This window comes from Diabrotica virgifera, chromosome 4, assembly GCF_917563875.1.
Source record: "Diabrotica virgifera virgifera chromosome 4, PGI_DIABVI_V3a".
NCBI classification, from domain to species: domain Eukaryota; kingdom Metazoa; phylum Arthropoda; class Insecta; order Coleoptera; family Chrysomelidae; genus Diabrotica; species Diabrotica virgifera.
In genome coordinates, this window is record NC_065446.1 from 181,856,432 (window position 1) to 181,879,831 (window position 23,400).

The 23,400-nt window shown below is 32.2% G+C and overlaps 1 protein-coding gene across 4 annotated transcripts in view; it reads right to left on the minus strand.

Moving 5' to 3' along the window:
- LOC114341083 (O-acyltransferase like protein) overlaps positions 1 to 23,400 on the minus strand; it is a 134,854-nt gene that overhangs the window by 62,504 nt on the left and 48,950 nt on the right. For all 4 annotated transcript variants that reach the window (XM_050649799.1, XM_028291864.2, XM_028291865.2 and 1 more), the window contains exons 4-7: positions 20,166 to 20,239; positions 12,570 to 12,766; positions 11,181 to 11,353; positions 8,437 to 8,605 (exon numbers count right to left, since the gene is read on the minus strand). In XM_050649799.1, the coding sequence (XP_050505756.1) occupies positions 8,437 to 8,605; positions 11,181 to 11,353; positions 12,570 to 12,766; positions 20,166 to 20,239 (613 nt within the window). The remainder of the gene's footprint in view (positions 1 to 8,436; positions 8,606 to 11,180; positions 11,354 to 12,569; positions 12,767 to 20,165; positions 20,240 to 23,400) is intronic.

Below are 23,400 nucleotides of genomic sequence, written 5' to 3' on the forward strand. Positions count from 1 at the left end.
ACTCGATAACTTGGTATAAAAAATAAAAAATAGGGAAAAAAATCCCTATTTCATAAACATGTTTAGTCCTAGATGCTTATGTTACATAAAAGGACCTCATACTTTTGCCAGGTTATTAGTTCAATTGATATTCTTCTTCACTTCCAATATCAACACTCAGGTACCTTAACCAATTAATTCACATATCATTATATCATATCAGTTTCCTCCTGTTACTCATACAACTTATCTTAATTTCAACACTACTTTAATATCAGACTTCCATTTACTACAGACTCTCTAATTTACTCTGCCATTGGTACAATTAAACCAAACACTCCTTTTAATTCATAGTAAATCAAATTTTCCACAGCACAGTTGAACTTACTTCAATTAGAATAGGAACATGTATAGATGGCTGCATAGATTCTGGCTATTTCTCATTATAAAAATCATTTCATACTTCACGTTCATCTTACATATTCAAAGTACTTACTTAAATGTAATTATAGCCATAACTTTGTTGATGTTTGATATTACTATGTAAATTTTCATTAAATATTTTACTAACAATTAGTTGGCTGTCGTAATACAGGGTAAATTCCACGTCACGTTGTCTATCTGTCTTTTGACACCTTTCAGAAACATCACTCATTTTGCAATCAGTTGCCATTAAGTCATTGAAATGTGATCAACTCAATTTTGATCCCACGTGTTGGGAAACCTGTATACCTTACCTTAGGGCATTATCCTGTTTGCCATGTGACCATCACAGGCCTTTTTATCGAAGTATGCACTTTTAAGGCATCTATATTATATGTAAAGGGTTTTTACCCAGATATTTTTCTTTTGTGGCTCAGCTAGCATCCAGTTTGTAAGTATAACCAACTTGCTTTAACCTTTGTCAAAATTTAAATAATAACTTTATATTCATTAAATCGGTTATACTTATTTTTAGATCGAACACTGATGATGATTTTTTATAAAAATCGAAAACGTTTTGTTGTGATGTAGCCCTTTTAAGGGATTTTTAATAAAAAAATTTTATACCTTTTACAAAGGATTTCTTTCCAATTTTGTGATTGATGGTATACAGCCAACTACAGGAAAACCTTTTCTTTTCCTTGTGGATTTTTTAAAAGCTACAACTTGCCAAAAAGAGCGCTCTTTGAACAACATTAGGCGCCCTATTACGGAAGAAGGACTTTAGGGCGAGATATACACAGACGAATCATACAGGATATTAGTGGTTAAGAGTCTTTAGATGAATAAAATAGTGAAGATGAGGATGGCTCTTTAGTCATCGATCCTATAACTGATGATGATGAATATACATTACTACAAGTACAGGAGGAGATAGAAAACAATGAAATTATGGACATAGAAACTAACGAGAAATGTACAGAAAAGCGTTCAGGATATTCTGGTCGTAACGATTTTAAGACAGCCGTTAGATAGGTCGGATGGCAGTAGAAGTTTTAGCCTACGGACTTCATTGGCATTGCACACGTTTAGTTCACAAGTAAAGGTGCATTTAAATCAAAGGAAACACGAACGAACGAACAAAGGAACGAATTCGTAGGTGTTCGTTTGGTTGTTCGTTTTGCTACAAAGTAGGACCATTTACATTATATCCTTCGTTGATGATCCGTCCGCAATGTTAGATACATTATGAAAATGTAATTATTATGATTCTTTTCATGAGCATTTTTCAGTGCGTCACAAATGATAGAACAAAAGGTAAGTCCGTGATAATATATATTTTAGTGACATGACATTTTAGTTAAATCTGACAGTTGTCAAATTTTATTTGCAATTTGGCATAAAAACAAATCAATTGTGCTTATTGCATTTATAAAATGGTATTTTCTTTCATATTTATAAGATTATTAACTTGTTCAGATTATATTCGTAGATATATTATATAATTCGCAAATTATTTTATTTTCGATTATAGCGCTATCTATTGACAACTAGAATAAATGACGAGTACAGGGTAAAAACAAGGAATGTCACATTTTATACATATTGAGATAAACACCAATAAAGGTTTAATTCTTGTGATATCTAAAAACTGCTGAGGAGATTCTTAACAGAATTCTAGCAATTATTGCCAGTGTAACAAAAATAAGAAAACTTCTGTTGGAGTGAAAGTAAAAAGAAAGATATACTCCAACAGAAGTAAGGAAAAAAAATTAATAACTAATGGGACATAGATGTAGAGAGATGGGCTGTAAAGAAGAGAATGTGGGGTGTGTGTAAAGAAAAGGATGAAGTGACTTCTACGTTGAGAAGCCGCAATAGGAAAAATAAAAAAAAAATACTACTAAAGTGCAGTAGTACTGAAGAAAGGGGAATTAGAAGGGATAGAAGTAGAAGTGGGAAGAGACAGAGGCAAACTGAATAGAGTTGGCTAGCTATAGATGCAAGAGAGCAACTTGACACTCAAGGATGGATACGGCTCGTTTGCATGCCTGTCGAAGAACAGTAGCTCTATATAGATAGTAATGATGACTAAAAGATGAAATAATAAAATAAGAATAATGTACTGAAAATGAATGGAGATGACTAATGACTAAAAACGAACAAAATAAATAAAACTAACTAATCATGGGCGCCATGAAAATGATCTTCGATCATTCTCCCAGGTATCTTACACTGCTGTCAAATATTAAATATATTAAACCTGTAATAATGAACATAAAGGAGTAATAAAAATAAATGATATACAAAATACATAAACATTTATTAAAATGAACTACCAGATTTTTAACAATCTCTGAGTTAAACAAGTTCATATTATGTGACTCTAACATGACAAAAGTTTGCAAAAGTTATGTTCAACCTAAGATAACAACAATGTTACCTGTTACAAAATTACAGGTATAAGTACCTTTCACTAACATATAGGGTACAAAATTACATAAGTCTTCTACCAAATGGTTATAGTACGCCTGCTACGTACAACTAAAGGAAACTGACAAAGATGAAAATACTACAAATAAATAGGCCCAAGCCTCACTAAGGGAAAATACAATAATGAATAAATAAAGTTAAATATACAATTGACTAAAGTAGAAATGAAGTTGAGATAAATACCGACCATGACCTAAATTAACCGAACAAATGGAATAAAGCGAATAACAGTAAAATATTTGGGAAACAAGCTAGTAATATTAAAAAATAAATTTACCCGAATTACATAAACCAATAATAAAGTATTAAAAACCTAATTTTCTCTAGGCTTATTCCTGTGCACAAGAAGTTACCGTAGATACAAAGTTTGGGAACCAAATAATCTAATATACAAATATGTCAAAAAAAAACCAGAGGTAACCTAAATCTGGAAAAAAAACATAGTGTATTTAACAGATAGTCTGAAATATAAAAAAACCAATAGTTACTAAAACACCTCACTAAATGTTCCCAAACGAGGTTGCGGTTACATCCTAGAAAATGATGCACCAGGATGGTGCGCGCCCCCATGACTCCTGTAGGCCCAGGTGCCAAGACGAAAATTGAGCTGGAACGCTCCCATAGCTTGCTCCCAAATCGACATACTCCCAATGGTGACTTGGCCGTGGCTGCAGTGGTTTCCCTAGGTGGTCAAAGGGGTATTAATCTTAATATGATATTAATCAATATTAACTTATTAATATATTAATGCACCAAAAAACTGCTAACATTCTTTATTTTTGTCCAGTGGCGTACGGACAATCTTGGTCCTTCGCCTGGATACACATTCTTAAAAATTTATGTAGACTGATCTTTCTGGTTATTGTTCTAAACCGATACCGATAGTCTAGTCGATAGTACTCAGTTTTTGCTACCACATGGCGAGAAAAGCCAAAATTCATGAAAAAGTGACATTCCTTGTTTTTCTCCTGTAGTCTTCAAATGTTATAAATGTCACCGACGAAATGTAATCACTGACGTGCGTTTTTTTCTGTCACATACAATTTCATGCGTTAGAAAGAAATCGAAAAACTGTGACGCACTGAAAGCTCCTCATGAGAAAAAGCATAGCGCTCCTAATTTTATAGTTATATACAAAAGGACTTGGCAGGACAATTGCGGGGATGCATGTCTGTTGCCCGCACATGAATTTAAGACAGGTCGGTCACAATTCCCATTAAATTTTCGTTTGTTGTCGCGTTTTTTGTGAAATTTTAATACAATAATGCCTATTAAAATGAAATATGTGTTCTGCAAGGAGCAAAATGAGAAAATAATAAAGATATGTTATATTGATAAATATAAGACTTACCTATACTATAGTCTATCTTTATGACCGAGAGAGTAATATAGCATAAGTTTAACTATAATTTTGTACATAATTTTCTCTCTCCGTCATAAAGATAGACTACAGTATAAATTTTGATACGACTTCAATTGTTCAATTTCATTTTCTGCTGCCTTTTTTCTATAATTTATTATTGAATTTAAAAAAATGATTTTAATAGATCCAGACTCAAAAATAATTTATCCAGGTGTATGTTTTATTATTTTTATGAAAATTCCACACCTGTAATTTTGAACCAATAAAAATACGTTATTTTGACAGATCACCATGGCAACGGAGGTATTTTATCGGAAATTTTTTGCTCGTGGGGTACCCAACAGCGAATTATAGTGGAAATTTTTTGACGTTTACAATAACAGAACATTTTTAACAGACCGGTTTTTATTTGTTTACATAATTTAAAATAAAACGCCAAAAAATAATTTTCTATCACTTGTAGTTACTCAAAACTCATGTAAAATTGAAGAATATACTATTTTCTATCTTGAAATGGTATTCCCATGCAACTACAATGAGTAGAAATTACGAATTTGAAAGCCTAAATAATTGCTGACAAAGCTATGGCGCGCTATTAATCTGTTCATGCAGCTTTGGATTTTCAAATGCAAATTTGGTGTGGAATTTTCTTACCGAATACCACGCGAAGTCAAATTGATATCCGGAAATTTTTTTTTGATCATGAATATTTTTAGAAAATTCATGATCTCAAAAAAATTTCCGGAAATAATTTGACCTCTAGTGGTATTACTAGTGAAAATTCCACACCTGTAATTTTGAACCAATCAAAATACGTTATTTTGACAGATCACCATGGCAACGGAGGTATTTTATCGGACATTTTTTGCTCGTGGGGTACCCAACAGCGAATTATAGTGGAAATTTTTTGACGTTTACAATAACAGAACATTTTTGACAGACTGGTTTTTATTTGTTTTCATAATTTAGTTTTGATTCATTTTCTATCACTTGTAGTTACTCAAAACTTATGTAAAATTGAAGAATATACTATTTTCTATCTTGAAATGGTATTCCCATGCAACTACAATGAGTAGAAATTACGAATTTGAAAGCCTAAATAATTGCTGACAAAGCTATGGCGCGCTATTAATCTGTTTATGCAGCTTTGGATTTTCAAATGCAAATTTGGTGTGGAATTTTCTTACCGAATACCACGCGAAGTCAAATTAATATCCGGAAATTTTTTTTTGATCATGAATATTTTTAGAAAATTTCCGGAAATAATTTGACATCTAGTGGTATTACTAGTGAAAATTTCGAAGAGCCTTCTTTTGTCTTTCTCGTCTAAACGATTCCAGAAACGATTTTTTTTAGTTCGGAGACAGCACGATTCATTTCAGTAAAAATTTTGTTGCAAGCATCAGTTTATGATTTTATGTCATACCGATTCAATATTGTGTATTTATTATTTAGTTATGAACCACATAACGTTATGTCTCAAAAGTATGCCAGTAGTAGTCTCATTTACGCATCCAGTATTATCTTCTGTCAGCCATTGTTGAAATTTAGCGTATTCCTTGTCGTGCCTTTCTTTGGATTTTTGCGGTAACAGAGTCTCTTTTTTGGCTTTTTAACTATTTATTCATAAATATCAAATTTCTCTTGTATTCTAACTTTTTTTGACAATATCACATAGAAAAACTTTGTTTACTTTAATACCAAAGTACTAGCCAACATCACTTTCCTAGCAAGGGTATTAAACACCTGCAGCGATACAATATTATTTCTAATTAATATAAAATAAAATTAAAACTTTGATTGATGCAATGAACCGGTATGACATAAAGTTTTGCATGCACCACGTGCATTATTAGATGTAGGTATTTAATATCCTTGATACATAAATAACTATTATATAATTTCGATTTCGGATTTCATAGACATTCTTCGTTTCTGTATAATTTGATTAATTGAAGTGTCTTTTCATTCGTCCATGCCGTATTGAAAAACTATTTACACATACAAGTTTTCACGACTACAAAACAAACAGCCTCTCAAACTAATTCGTAAAGAAAAATCAGTACTTCCCAACCAATTCGTTCGCTACGTTTTTATCTACTGTTCACACTGAAAATGAATTTCCTTTGATAAATTCGTTGACTTACCAACATTGCTTGGAATATGTGCGAATGCGAACAAATTCGTTCTGTCGTGCTTGATTCGCTGTACAAATACAATAATTTTAACGAACGAATTCGTTCGTTCGTTCATGTTCGCTTTGATTTAAATACACATTTGAAGTGTAAATTAACAATTTTCATCTAACCGATTTGGGTGCACTGACACCCAAACTAGTAGTGATTCGTTTAGGTAGTAGCGGTAGCCACTAGTAATCATCATCATCATCAGGGCTTTTCATTCCAGGTGGAATGTTTGCCGCTCTTACTTAGAGCTCTCAGATTCGCTTATTGCGGTGAATCACTCCGCATTCCACTTGTATGTTGTCAAAGTTTGTTGTATGACTTGGCTTTCGTTACAATTTCCTTCCACTCATTTCGATATGTGCATAGTTTCCTCCAGTTTTTCACTTCCAGAATTTTGATATCTCTCATGACCTGGTCCTCCCATCTCTCTCTGGGTCTTCCTCTTGGTCTTTCAGTTGCCGGTTTCCATCTGGTGATCTTTCTTAATCAGTCGGTCGTTTTTACTTCTTTCTATGTGTCCCAGCGATCTCAGTCTCTGTGATTTAATAAATCTAACTATATCTTCTCCCTTCATTATGTCTCTTAGTTCATGATTCATTCTTCTTCTCATTTCTCCGTTGTCCATTCTTATCGGGCCCATAATGCGTCTGAGGATTTTCCTTTCGAATATTCTCAATTTTTCTTCATCTTTTTCCGTGAGGCACATTGTCTCAGTACGTAACTACTGGTCTGATTGCAACTCTGTATATTTTCAGTTTTGTATTTCTGGATAAGTTCTTGTCCTTCATAAGCCTATGATATCTCCAGTATGTTTTGTTGCCTGTTAATATTCGTTCCGTTACTTCTTCACTTCTCTTGTTTTGGCCATTCACTGTTACTCCCAAATATTTAAATTGTTGGACTCTTTCAAAAGTGTAGTTTTCTATATAGATTTCTCTCATCCTGTTATCTTCTCTTCTAGAGCAGAGTAGATATTTTGTTTTTCCTTCGTTAATTTCTAGACCTCTTCTCCGGGCTTCTTTTGCCAGGATTGTTACTGCTTCTGTTATTTAATCTTTCCTTGTCTCTTCTCATAAGAACTAAATCATCTGCATATGCAACTATTTGTGTTGAGGAGTGGGCTATAGTTCCTTTAATTTTGCTGGCCTTGACTGTTCCTTCTAGTGCTATGTTGAATAATGTGGTTGACAAGGAGTCGCCTAGTCGCACTCCTGTTTCTATTGCAATTGATTTTGTGCTACCTTCTTCTGTTGTTACTTTGGCTCGAGCTCCATCGATGGTCATTTTTGTTAATCTGATTAATTTTGCTGGTATATCTTGATTTTTCATTTCAGTAAATAATTTATTTCTTCCAATACAGTCAAAGGCTTGTCTGAAGTCTACGAAGAGGATGTGGAGTTCTATGTTGTGTTCGTGGCATTTTTCGATTGTTTGTGTAACTATGTGGATCGCATCTGTAGTGGATCTGCCTTCTCTGAATCCTTGCTGGTAGTCCCCAATTTTTTTCTCTGTGAATTGATTGAGTTTTTGTTTGATGAGAGCTGTTAGAATTTTATATGTTGTACTCAGTAGAGATATTGCTCTATAATTGCTATAGTTTGTTACTTCTCCTTTCTTAAATATTGGTATAATTCTGCCTTCTTTCCAATCCTCGGTCATTTCTTCTGCTTCCCATATTCTAACTATTAGGTTATAGATGCTTGTTAATAACTTTTCCCCTCCGTTTTTAATTAGCTCATTGGGAATTTCATCTGGGCCTGGTGTTCTTTTCTGTTTCATTTTTTGAATGATGGCTAAATATTCATCATGTGTTGGCATCCCTATTTCATTATCTCTAATGTCTTCCATTCTGTGTCTTCCAGGCACTAGTAATATCTACGAAAATTTTAACAAAACCAAAAAAAAAATAAATGTTTATTTATTACTTTCTTAAAAACTCAAAAATCATTTTGACCAATATTAAAAATCTGTGGCTATAACATAAATACTTACAATATTAAACAAATAATTAAAATTGCTTATAAGCATTAGCGAAAACAGCCAATTATCTTTACAGGCCTGTTGAGATTCTACAATAGCAGCAAAGTTTGAAGGCCCTGTGAATTGAATCATCCAGCTAGTTGGTATGGTGAGCATAATAACCGCCACTGTTGATACTAACCTAAAAACAAAAAATGATAAACTGCTATAATATAGTATTGAAACGGTACAAAAGAACGCAATTATTTTGCCTCATGCAGATACTAAAAAATGGAAATGTCATTGTTAAACATTTTGGTCTGACCCTGTAGATATAAGAATATCGCTTCCTATGCCAAGCGAATCCAATAAATTTATTTCTGTCCCGAAAAAACGTGGAGTATAATTCAATATGGAATTGCAGTTTATCCCAGAATAGAATAGAATGGAATTTATTTGGCCAAAATACAAAATTTGTTTTGTTTTTGACAAGTCACAGGAATGGTGATAAATATTACAATATTAACAATTCTAGTAAAATTAAAATTTAAATATTATAACAAACAGATATTTAATAGTGACAATTTAAGGAACGACGAACACACTAAAGCCTTGGTTTCCTCGAAAGCGGCACTGATAAACTGCGACCGTAACACTGCGATGAATGACGTCATAGAACACTGTACCACGCAAAATAATAGCGGTGGTTTCCAAGGATGCGCTGGAAGCCACGGCTTGCTGAGTTTACACATTGCATTGCCGCAGTAAAAAACCTTGAATTTTTCACTTTAATCTGACGTCATTCATCGCAGTGTTACGGTCGCAGTTTGTCGGTGCCGCGTTCGAGGAAAAAAAGGCTTAAGTAAAAATGTAAAAACTTGAAATAACATAAAAAGATATAAAAACAATGTTTTAAAAAGTGTGATTTTAATTTTAATTTTAAATGAAGAGTTTTTTATAATTTTTGCTTTTACTCGGTTTATAGACTTTACGGATAAAACATTTTTTTAGTTTTTTTTATAGGCTACACTCTACACTTCCTCTAAGTACATTTTTTTCGATAAAATATTTACTTATTGAGTTATTTGCGTAAAAACGGCTGAAAACGTAGTTTTTTGTCTAAAAATAAACATTTTCAATCCCAAATATCTCAAAGAGTATTGACTTACACAGAAAGCTCTATACAACGAAAGTTGCTTATAATCAGTCAATTTATCCATTTCCGGGATTATCTTGAACGTATTTTTTTTCATCCCCGAGAAGGGGTGACTGTCACCCCCAAGTAAAAGCAACCAACGGCACAAATTCAACTTTGAAGTGAAGTTTAAGTAGAACCTAAATACAAATTTTTATGCAATTCGGAGTTGCCTCTGAAAATTACACTCCAAAACGGTTATTTATTGGGCTATTACTTTTTTTGCAATTTCAATCAGCGTGTTTATTTTTTTTGTTTTTAAAAAGGTATAGTTTTGTTTTTTTTTTAAAAACTTCTAACATTTAAATAAGTGAGTTACGCTCAAAATGTTGTTGGTCGCTTTTATTTTTTTGGTAAAAAAATCACGAAAATCACCCCTAATTAGCATCCTAAATACAATTAATCGTTACCGCTTCACAAGTTACTTTGATTAATGATCTGTAAATTTCATTGGTTTAAAGTTTTCTTTTTTGAAAAAAAATTGGTATTAAAATAAAAATTTTTTCACATGTTGATGTTTTCTTATGTTAAAGTTCCATTTATTTTAAATTAAGTTAAAAATTATTAGTAATACCAAAAATCTCAAAGAGTACTAAAATGTACGTTTTGCTTTTCTAAATATTTTTAGTTTTGTGTTTTCCTGGTAGACAAAAATTGGTTATACTATGACTCTTAAAAATTTGCACACACTCGTGATTAGTGACACGTTTAAGTCATTTTAACTACAGCATTTTAAAAAACAAGCACTTTGAGCCTATGAACCTTACAGATCATATAAATAATACATAAGCAAGGTAACCTGTGAGGCGGTAACGATTAATTTTATTTGAAATGCTAATTAGTGGGCGATTTTTGCGACTTTTTTACCAAAAAATAAAAGCGACCGACAATATTTTGAGCGTAACTCACTTGCTTTTAATGTTAGAAGTTAAAAAAAGAACTTTTTTTTAATATCTTAAAAAAAGTCGTAATGAGTTCTACCTGAAAAGTGCTCCGTTTTTTTTGGTTATTTCACACTGAAATATTCGATTTGAAATTTGACGAAGAAGAACCTACTTCTCATTAGCTACAACTCTGCTTCAACTGGGTCAACAGATTTTGCGTACACCATTTATTTTAATTATATTTAAGCTATATTATCGCTAAGAATATTTTTTTTTCAAAAAAATACTTACTTTCTCAGTTATTTGCGAAAAACCGTCCATTGTTAAAAATGAACATTCACATGCAAATAACTCAAAAAGTATTGACTTAGTGAAAAAACTCTAAAGAACAAAAGTTGCATAGAATTAGTAATTTTATCCAATTCCGGACTTATTTTGAATGTTTATTTTCACCCCCCGAGAAGGGGGTATTCCCCTCCATTTTTGTAAAATGGAGGGGATGTAGAATTGTAATTTTTTTCTTATATAATAATAGACAATTTCAACTAGCTATTCCCGAATTTTCATCCTTCCTTTATTTTTTTGGAGGTTTTCGTAAAGTTTTGTGTTCCTTGATCGGGATATTAATCGGATTAGTATATAAGGAAACAATTTTTACTCTGGGCTAATGATATTATATATTAATTAATTCAACTTACCTAAAATATCTATTTACAATAAGTATTCCTATATTAACTATTGAAAGTTTTCCATGTTCTTCAAATATATTGTAGACTTGTACGCATAATAACCAGGAAGATATCAAGAAAAAGTTTAGTACGACAAATATCGCCAAAAATGATACCGCCCGTATTAGACTTAATGAGAAAATCTACAAAAAGATGAAGGATATTATTAAATATTACACTTTAATTTATTATAGTAAAAATGAAAAAATAATTAGGATCCTTTATAAAAAGTATAATTATATTAAAAAAATTTCTGGATACATCACAAAACGTTTTTGAAATAAAAATTTCATTATCATTGCTGCTTACAGGTGTAAAGTTCATATCAAACCCTTTTTTCAGTGCATCAACGATAAAATGTCGAAATATACTGACATAGAATGACAATTGTAATTTTACCCCTTGACATTTATTAACTGTGAGAGTATGCAACAACAACGATGCAACTATCCGTCAACGAATATATAATTTTTCTACGGCCGTGCTAAAACAGCCGCTTTCACGCACGCATTTGGTTTACGAAAGTTGCACTTTCCCGCACCAGTGCGCTGGTAAAAGTACGCCACTGGGTAAAACAAGGGGTAATAATAGGCGGTTGAAGCGTAGCACTGGCCCTGTTACCTTCCTTGTATACCGTAGGACCTTGATATAGCAGACTACCCTGCTATACTCCCAAAGCCACGTGAGCGGTATAAAACGGGAGACTATTATTATTTATTCGTATGCTTTAAATGATGACGCACGGGTAAAGACTCGTGGACTCAACTGTACTTAAGTCACTCCGATTGTTAAACTAGTGGTGTAATTAATAACGATAAGGAACAGTAGAAGACCCAATAGTGAACCTTGAGGTACCCCACATACAATGTTTTTGAGATTAAAGTCTGTATCATTTGCTCTAACAAGTTGTTTCCTATCATCCAAGTAATATTGGAACCAATTTAAAGAAATACCTCGAATTCCGTAGAAATTTAGCTTTTTTTATCAAAATGTTGTGATTTACACAATCAAAGGCTTTGGGGTAGTTACAAAAAACGGTGGCAGTGTGAAGATTATTGTTCAGTTCTTGATAAACCTCATGTAGTACAGAAAACATGGCATCAGTGGTGCATTTATTATTTAAAATGCCGAACTGATTTTGTGACAATATGTTGTTATCAACGAGAAAGGATATGTCGGGCTGTTATGAGTCTCTCGATAATTTTAAGAGAAAATCTCTCTGAAAATCGGAACCTCAGATTAGGGACTACGGAAATAACAGGTCAGTTTAAATGATCTTTAAATCCAGAAGGAACAGCATTTGAACATACTTATTATTTACTATTATGTACTAGTATAAAAATTGACTGTTATACCAACCTTTTCGTACTCAGCTGGATTAAGAATATATGAAAAGTTATATCCTAATATAAGATGAATTATAACAATCAGTGATATTGAAAATAATCTGATTCCCTGCATACTTAGTAACTTTTGGTAATCAATGTTGTCTGGTATTTTGGTTCTTTGTTTCCATGTATGAATTAGTGACAATTTGGATATAATTAATTTTATACCTGAAATAATAATTAATGTATATTGATATTAACTTGCGTGAGATCTGTTAGACATTTTTGAGTAGGTATTTTTGGCAATCTGAAAATTTTTAATCTCCATGATAGCTTAATACAAAAATGCCGATCTGGCTGGAAGGTAGCGGTCATTTTCTACAAAAATTTCGCCTAAAGTTAAAAAACGGTAAAAATTGTTATTACAAAAAATATCTTTGAGGTGACTTTAAAGTAAATTAAAATATTCAAATATAAAAAAAATAATCAAGCCAGGCAATTTGCGAGGGATTTTAGCTCTGGAAGATGCTTGCATGGGTGCCCCAGGATTATTTTCAGGGTGTGCATATGTACTAGGGCAGATGCAAAATATTATACAACTCTACTACACTCCAAAAAACTAGTTCGTAATATTGATTAACAGTGATTATTGAATAGTATTTCGTTGTAACAACAATTTAGTTTGTTGTTTCAACGAACTTTTAGACATTGACGAATGTATTTGGTTATTGTCACAATGATTGAATAATAATTGAGAAAATAACTAGAGTACATTAATCAATAACACTCAATTTATTCAGCCAATAACTGAGTTTCGTATATTTAATAAATAATGTTAATTGTGGCAGCAACTCACTTTCTTGATTTCGTACATGACAAGCAATTACCTTGGTTTATCGCGACAACGTACAGATTTCATTAAAACAATGTACAAATGTTGTTAATATAGAGTAATAAATGATTATTGTATAGATGTATATGTATACTGATTGTTGTGACAACGAATGCACTAATCAATCTTACTACTGCGTTTAATACCCACAACCAATGCGTTCATTGTGACAATAATCGTAGTTGTTGAGACAATAAATGTTTTGCTTGACCATTTGAAATGTAACGGATTTTTCTTATCGTGATACCCCTAGCTTCCCTAGCTGTGTTATCATTGTTCAAAAAAGAATTCTTTGTTAAACAATGCTGTTACCTCTGCCGAAGTGCCAAATAATAATCTAATTTCGTTTCCAAGTGTAGTCCGTAGAGAAGGAAGTTTTCGTGTGTCTATTATCGTGAAATTTCGGTCGAATTTTTTAAAATTTTTTTCGAATCGCGAGAAAGCTAATTATGTAGTATTTTAAAAAAATTAAACGCAGAATAAAATATTACAGTATTACTGACGGTCTGCAGTCCCTGAGAACTTCTATAATGATTATTTTAATAAGTCACAGCGGTGAAAAAGAGAAAATTTAGTATGATTTTTAATATGCCATTCAAAAGAAACTTTTTGTTTATTCTAAGGGACATTTTGCCCTCGGAAATAATGTAATCTTTTATTCTGCGTTTAAATTGTTCAAAAATACTTATTAGTTTTCTCAGGACTCCAAAAAAAAATGAATGCGTTTAAAAAGAATTCGATCGAAAGTTTGCACCTGCGCTCTCAAAAAGGATTAAAGTGTTACACATTTTAGGAATCACTATTTCAAATGCTTTTAAATGAGCTGTCACATGACGTACTTTCCCGTTTAAAAAATCAAAGTTACGCCTGTCACCTGAAGAGGGATCGTGTAAAGTTCGGAACATTGATGTTATAATATACTTTGATTATTTTAAAAATAGACCTTTCCGAGCGTTTTGTTTATGTGCTAAAAATAAATAAGTTAATAAGGGGGTGGAGGAGTGTAACACTTATTCCAGTGCACTGTATAAGTGAAATCATATGAGAAATCACACAGTGTAAAGTCCATTAGGTTAAGGACAAAAAGGGAGATTTAAAAAATTATCATTAATCAATTAATATCATACATTAGGCTAATGCATTCAGTAATTATTAATATAAAATACGTTCATAGTAGGAATGAACGAAACTGATTGTAAGAAAGAATAGAATTGCTTGTAAGAAAAACCGTATTTATTGTGGGAATGAACGGAATTAATTGTAACAATAAACGGAAATAGTTGTAGAAATAAACGAAATACGTTAGGAGAAACAACACTGTTATTGACACAACGAATAGTTTTCGTCGGTAAATTAACGACGTTGTTGTTTCAGTAAATAGTATTCGTTGACTCAGTGAACAGGGTTCCTAATATCAATAAATAGTGTTCGTTGACTCAGTCATAATAAAGTGATATTATGGTATACATAATGAATGTTCATCCATTCAATAATCGTAATACATTGGCTCAACTAACGAAAATAATGAATTGATGAACATCGCTTTGTTGTTCCAATAAAACCAAGAATTGGACAAATTTTAAGTATTGCGTTTGTTGTCTGAATTAACATTTTTATTGGTATTACGTACCTTTTTCGTTGAGTGTAGGGCAGTCCGATAAGTACTGCCATGTAATGCGTTCTCCTAGACGCATAAATGCAAAAAGAGAAATATCGGTCGGTGAGTCGATTCTTATTTTTGGAAGGGAAATCACGCAGCGAAATCAAAGAGCTCTTGGATGCTGTGTACGGTAACTGGTCTCCTTCGATGGAAACTGTCAAAAATTTGTTTCATGAGTTTCAACGTGGACGAACGTCGGCTTTTGATGAGCCACGCGTAGTTGCCCCGAAAATGGCTACCACGGATAATAACGTAACAAAATCCACGATCTTGTATTGGCAGACCGCCGACTGAAGGTGCGCCAGACAGCTGACACAATAGGGATCTCAAGAGACCGCGTAGGTAATATCCTGCATGAAATTTTGGGCATGAGAAAGCTGTTGGCGCGATGGGTGCCGTGTTTGCTCACTTCAGATAATAAGCGCAACCGTGAGACCACTTCAAAGCAGTGTTTGACACTATTTAAGTGCGATCCAAAGGAGTTTTTACGTCGATTCATAAACGTCGACGAAACGTGGATTCACTGGTATACACCAGAAATCAAGGAACAGTCCAAAGAGTGGACAGCAGCCGGCGAACGCGCTTCGAAGAATGCAAAGACTGTCCAATCGGCCGGAAATGTGATGGGCAGAATTTTCTGGGATTCACAAGGTGTGATCTACATCAACTACTTGGAGAAGGGCAAACCGATAACAGGGCTCTATTATGCCTAATTATTGGGCCGATTCGACGCCGAATTGAAGAAAAAACGACCCCATTTGGCAAAGAAAAAAGTTCTCTTCCACCATGACAACGCACCGGCTCACACCTCCGTCGTCGCCATGGTCAAATTGGTCGAATTGGACTACGGACTGTTGCCCCATTCAAAGTATTTTCCAGATTTGGCGCCGTGCGACTACTATTTGTTTCCAAACTTAAAAAGACACTCGCTGGGCATTCGACAAAGTCGAATGAGAAGGTCATCGCCGCCACGGAGGCCTATTTTGCAGACCTGGAGAAAAGGTATTTTTCAGACGGGTTAAAGAATTTGGAGGCGGGTCAAGTGTATTAAGCTAAATAGTCTAAGAGCTAGTGAACCCTTCGACTAACGGTCGTCCTGTAAGGCTAAAAATTTTTCTAGTGATAATTCATAGAACACCAAGGCTAAAAAACATGACCTGGCAGGCCTCAGCGGTGCACGTGTATCTACCAGGTGAATCGAAAAGTGCAAATTTAGGGGGTAAAATAAACTTTCTCCTGTAAGGTTTAAATTTAAGTATGTGTTTGAGTAAGTCATTTAGAAGAAATGTTTACAATGACAGGCGATTCTGAAGAGCATAAGACCTTGCCAGGCGAGGGGAAAGATTAGGGGTTTTTCCTAAAATTATTCTTTTTGCATCGAACAAATTTTTTTTAGGTTTTTTGAATCATTTCAAACAGAAAACGTCCTTAGTGATTTTTCTTTTAAGTTAATAGTTTTTGTTATATGAGCGATTGAAAATTTTGAAAATTGAGAAATCGGCCATTTTTAACCCTAAATCGTACTTTTATCTAAAAATTTCAATGTTTCCAAGGTACGTAGATATTCTTTAAACATTGATTGATGAAATCCCGAAGAGTTTTTGGCAATAAAATATCAAAAACCCCTTTGTTTTTTTAATTGCTAATCAAGCGTGTGCGACACTGTAGTATAAGTGAGGACGTTTGAGTTTGCATAAATTCATTATCTCGAGAATGGACAAATTTCAAGAGAAATCCTCAGACAGGTCGATTTTTATTTTTGAATTAGGACTTTTTGTCATATATATATAATACTAGTGACGTCATCCATCTGGGCGTGATGACGTAATCGATGATTTTTTTTAAATAAGAGTAGGGGTTGTGTGACGGCTCATTTGAAAGGTTATTTAATTCTCTATTCAGTAATGTAAACATTAACATAATTATTTATACAGGGTGTACAAAAAAATGTTTTCTTCTATTTGTCAAATTAAATCAAAGTTAATTTAATAAAAAAAATTTTTTTGTACACCCTGTATAAATAATTATGTTAATGTTTATATTAGTGAATAGAAAATTTAATAACCTTTCAAATGAGCTATCACACAACCCCTACTCTCATTAAAAAAAAATCATCGATTACGTCATCACGCTCAGATGGATGACGTCACTAGTATTATATATATGCCAAAAAGTCCTAATTTAAAAAAAATCGACCTGTCTGAGGATTTCTCTTGAAATTTGCCCATTCTCGAGATAATGAATTTTTGCAAACTCAAACGTCCTCACTTATACTACAGTGTCGCACCTGCTTGATTAGCAATTAAAAAACAAAGGGGTTTTCGATATTTTATTGCAAAAAACTCTTCGGGATTTCATCAATCAGTGTTTAAAGAATATCTACGTATCTTGGTAACATTGAAATTTTTAGATAAATGTCCGATTTAGGGTTAAAAATGGCCGATTTCGCAATTTTCAAAATTTTCAATCGCTTATATAATAAAAACTATTAACTTAAGAGAAAAATCACTAAAGACGTTTTCTATTTGGAGTGATTCAAAAAAACTAAACAAAATTTGTTCGATGCAAAAAGAATAATTTTAGGAAAAACCCCTAATGTTTCCCTCGCCTGGCAAGGTCTTATGCTCTTCAGAATCGCCTGTCATTGTACACATTTCTTCTGAATGACTTACTCAAACACATACTTACAGGATTTAAACCTTACAGGAGAAAGTTTATCTTACCCCCTAAATTTGCACTTTTCGATTCACTTGGTAGATACACGCGCACCACTGAGGCCTGCCAGGTCATGGTTTTTAGCCTTGGTGTGCTATGAATTATCACTAGAAAAATTTGTAGCCTTACAGGTCGACCGTTAGTCGGAGGGTTCACTAGCTCTTAGACTAAAAAGGAGACTATGTAGAGAAATAAGTTGCCACTATTCCAAAGAATTCCTTTTTCTTTTGTAGGCTAATTGGTAACTGCCATGTACATGTATAGCTATATACTTTCTTTCCGGGCATTTTCCATAGCCATTTTCTTATTTGGTTCATAACTTTTTAACCACAGTGTATAATTTATTTTATATTTGGCACGCAAATATTCTTTAAGGTGTACAATCAATATCCAGGCCGGATTAAAAAATATTGGAAAAATGTTCCGACCCAAAAACAACACCCTGTCCATTAATTTTTTTTAAAATGAATTTTGCATTTGAAAAGAAGATGAAAAACTAAATTAAGTGGTATGCCTTAAATTTTCTTCAAAATAATTTTTCTGATAAAATTTTGAATTTGAATTCTGAAATTAGGCAAATTGCGAGAGCTCGACATAGAAAAAAAATTGAAATACGACTTACAATTTGTTAACCACACTGTATATTTATTTAATATTTAACATCGAATATTCTTTAATGTGTACAATCATTTAATTTATTTACAATTATAAAAAGTCCAGGGCCGGATTAAAAAATATTGCACAAATATTCCGACCCAAAAAACATTAATTTTTTTTTAAATGAATTTGGCATTTAAAAAGAGGATGAAAAGCTAAATTTAGTGGTGTACTTTGAATTTTCGGTAAAATGATTTTTCGGGTATAATTTTGAATTTGAATTCTGATATTATCAACACCCCTATCGAACAAGGTTGTAACTCATTTTTAGCGATTTTACAGGAGAGGCAAAAAACGAAAACAAGAATTTTTAAAAATTTGTAGTGAAATGATTAGACCCATTATTTACACTAACGTGATATCATATTTATAACATAATAAGGGATTACTGTGAGATTTATGCTTTGTAATTTTATTAGCTATTGAGAATCTTCAGTTTGATTGAGATACAACCTTGAGATTAAACATGAGTATTCGTAGAAAAAGGTTGTCTCGCCTAACAACCATTTTACACTCTCCGTGTTAATTATTTTTCCCGTTTAACTATTAAAAGGTTGTATGTTTTGAATTATTTGCAATATCGCTAGGAGAAAGTTAGTTTTTATGGTATATATAAACAAAATATCAACTCACAGTTTACACAATTTTAATTGGAAATTTTAAATTTTACAATAACAATAATATTCAACACAATTTCTATCAATATTAAAAAATCATGGTATGTATAAAATATCTCAAATTTTTCGCATTTTTATTGCGTATCTATAAATATTTAATTTTAAACCATTTTACTTTATTACTTTACTCTTTTACTATTAATATCTACATCAAAGTTAACATGTGTGCCCTTAAATGAGTTAAAATTTAGAATTTGCTTCTGATTTATTTCATTTACGGATTTAGGCTTGCCTGATGCTTTGGCATATCGTATCATGGTTATCCATTGGTGTGGAGCATATACGACTCAATATTTTTTCTGTTTTTCTGTAAGGGCATGCATTGAATCACCCTCGTTTTGTGAATGTGCTATTTCTAAAAATACATATTAACATTACATATTATGTAATGTTAATATTAAACTTTTTCATTACATAGAAGTACGTAGCAAACACTATTCGATACTTATTTTGTCCACCGCATCTACCAAAAAGGAAAAAACACCGTAAATCCGTTTTTACTTTTATTTCGATAATTTGACTTATGAGATGCACCATTATGTTTGAATACGTTATAAATTAAACATACGTGCTACAAAGTTTTAACTCATTTAAAAACCTTGTTAATCGTCAAGTATAAAGAAAGTAAATATTTTATATAGGGAGTATCCAGTGTTACTGCCTTCTTCAAGCTAAAATGGAGTAAAATGGCATACGTAACTTAAAATACAACTTCTTATTAGCCAAACTATTGAGAATTAAACTATGTCGTTTATATTGACGTGTGCGCAATTTTTTGCTGAATTCGCCTGTGTTGAAAACTGAAAAAAATGTAACTTGAGTTACAACCTTGTTCGATGGGGTGTCGTTATGTGAATTGCGAAAGCCGAAGTAAAAGTCGCCTGTTTATTGAAAATTAAATTTATGCGTTACTTTATGGACGCACTGTATACACAAGAATTATTTTTGAATAGTGTTTAAGCGTCATAATAAAAAATATAAAAATAAACAGAATCGTTTAAAATATAACTATTTTAAGATACCAACCTTTTTCTTGTCTAAACTTCTTTCCGTATATAGTTCCAAATGTTACAAATAACGCATACGATATCACTAATACCCTAAAAATACAACAGAAGTTAATAAAAACCAAGAGGCATCAAAAGTTAGTTAAAATAAGAAATCAGGAGCTTGCAAAAAGAATAAAGTAGCAAGCACGAAGGTATAGGCCAATCAAGTTAGGTTTTTATTCGACATAACTGAAAGGAAGGGGTTTGACAGTTGAAATGTGTAGTATGAGATATTACAAAAAGACTACCTTGGGATTCATAAATTTTTTAGTGGAAATTTTTTAAAAATAAATCACCAAAACGTCAAACTTAGATTTTTGCTCTTAACTTAAAAACTTGTTTATTTAGAGATTTGACGTCCACAGGTAACTTTAAAAAAAAAAGATACATCGAATGGGATACGTTAAATCAAAATCGGTTAATAAACAAAAAGTTATTGCAATACGGATGAAAAAATCGCTGTTTTTGAATATTGTCAATAACAATTTTATTGTTTATTACAATTTGTTTAATTGTACCCAAACTTGAGGGTACTATGGTACTTGGATGGTGTTCAAAAAATGGTCCACATATGTTAAATAGTTTTTGCGAAATTGAATCTGTTTATAAAAATTTTTGAAAAACGAGCTAATTTCTGAGGCTGATCCAGTTAATTTAGCTGAATGGATCGGAATATTTAGGAGCTTATTCCCTTCGTTAAGATGTATACTAATAATAACCTATGAAAAAGAAGTGAACAAAAATTACATTTATGTACACAGAAGTATTTGTTATTAAATAGCACATTTTAAGTTTATAAACAAGAATTACAATAACTCCGTAGAAATTAGATAAAATTAAATGGCAATCAAAAATACACAAAGCTGGTTAAAATACAAAACTTAAAAAAATAAAGGTTCTACGCCCCTGGCGAGCTGAGATGTCCCCTTTTTTTAAATCACTGTTACGTTAATTAACAACATTAATAGCTGAAATTAATCAATCTTTTATAATATGTCAAAGTGTTTAACAAAATTATTAGCAAAAAAAATATTACATATTGTTTAAACAGGAGTGTTATAAACAAAGAGTATTTTGCGTTCCGACTAAGAGTACTAGAGTAAAAAATAGTGGGCATAGCCGAATTAGAATTAATTCGCGCGGTACTACACTAACAGCCGGTATAGGTGAAATTTGCTAATCATTTCAGGCACGATATAAGTCTATAACTTAAATAGTAGAACCTAAAAGAAAACTTATGAACACTGTCACGTCAGTTATTAGTGGCACATGCGTCGACAGTGGCGTATAAATCTTTTCTCTTATGGACGGGATAAATAAATCAAAAAAGGTACCATCGTCACTAACAGAATTATTTTTTTTTATTTTTTTAAGTTCTATGTGATTATTATCAAACAAAATTCAGCGTAATTTTAACCCACCACCCCCTTCCCCTACCCCCACCATCAAAAACTTCATTTTTCGTTTTTATTTTTTTAGGTGGGATACAACAAATTTTTAAATTTAAAAAAATTCACATAGTTGACGCTTTTAAAAAACATGTATATTTTTTATAGACTCGTAAGTTAGGTGTACATGACCTCGAATTTTTTTTATTTTTCTTTTAAAAAATACGTATAACTTTCTTTGCGGATGGCTGGTGTAGGTCTATTTTTTTTTAATCTTGTGTATTTTAACAAACACTATATTTTTCATTTTTATCAGATATTTTCGTAAGGTTCGCCACCTTCAAAAAATCCTAAAAACTGTATTTTCAGGGGGTTTGTTTTGATTTTTTCTATTTTATAGGCTGTACGAAAATTAAAGTAACTGAGTCCTTTAGAATATCTAAAAATGGAGAAACACGTTTAAACCAACGAAAACCCTCTAAAAAACAAATTTTTGCATTTTTGAAGGCATAGAACCTTACGGAAAAATGTGGAAAAAAATTAGAAAAATAGTGTTTGATACAATACATAAGAACAAAAAAATAGACCTGCAGCCATCCCCAAAAAAAGTTATTTATGCGTTATTTTCTGAAGTAAAAAAAACATTTTTGACTTTATATACACTTAACCTATGAGTCCATGCAACACAAACATATTTTGTAAAAGTATGAACTATGCGTGTGAATTTTTTGAAATTGAAAAATTGATTTGAATTTTACCTAAAAAAAAAAATATAAACAAAAAATTAAGTTTTTGATGGGGAGGAAACGGGGAAGGGGGTGGTGGGTTAAAATTACGCTGAATCTTGTTTGTTAATCACATAGAATTTAAAAAAAAATCAAAAAACATAATTCTGTTAGCGAGGGAGGGTATCTTTTAATTTATTTATCCCGTCCATAAGTGGAAAGTTTGATGCGCCACTGTCGACGCATCTGCCACTAAAAAGTGACGGCACAGTGTTCATACGTTTTCTTTAGGTTCTAATATTTAAGTTATAGACTCTTATCGTGCCTAAAATGATTAGCAAATTTCACCTATCCCGACTAGTGTAGTAGCGCAAGAATTCATTCTCATTGGGCTACGCCCACTATTTTTTACTAGGAACGCAAAATACTCTTTGTTTATATCACTCATGTTTAAACAATTATTTTTGTAATATTTTTCTTGCTAAAAATTTCGTTAAAAACTTTGACTTTTCTTATAAAAGATTGGAATTTCATGTTAATGTTGTTACGTTAATTATTAACGTAACAGGAATTTAACAAAAATAGGGGCCATCTCAGCCCCAAATGGTCGTACAACCTTTTTTTTTAAGTTTTTTCAATGGGTTTTTTAGCACACTTTCATATAATCAAATATCCTTAACTTTCGCGTTGTCATGATGATGACAATATGAGCAATGACTTACAACAAAATTTTTGACAGTTTTGTGGTTTGAAAGTAGTTAGGATTTTTAAATGTCAAAGTTCTAAAAATTGTAGAATAGAAATGAATTCCAGTGACGAAGAGTTACAGTTTTTTTATTTGTTCATGGTAGAGTAGATAAAATGTATGAAACTGTGCGTGAAGTACTTTTTGCGAACTCTGTTGTCGCTCGTGCTCTAAAAATCGCGTGCGTTCGCAAAAAGTATACTTCACGAACTGTTTCATAAATAACTATTGTGTACATAGATGTAATTTTATTTTTACTTTTTTTTCATAGGCTATTAGTATACACCTTAGCGAAGGAAATAAACACCTGATTATTGAGATCCATTCAGCCAAATTAACTGGACCAGCCTCAGA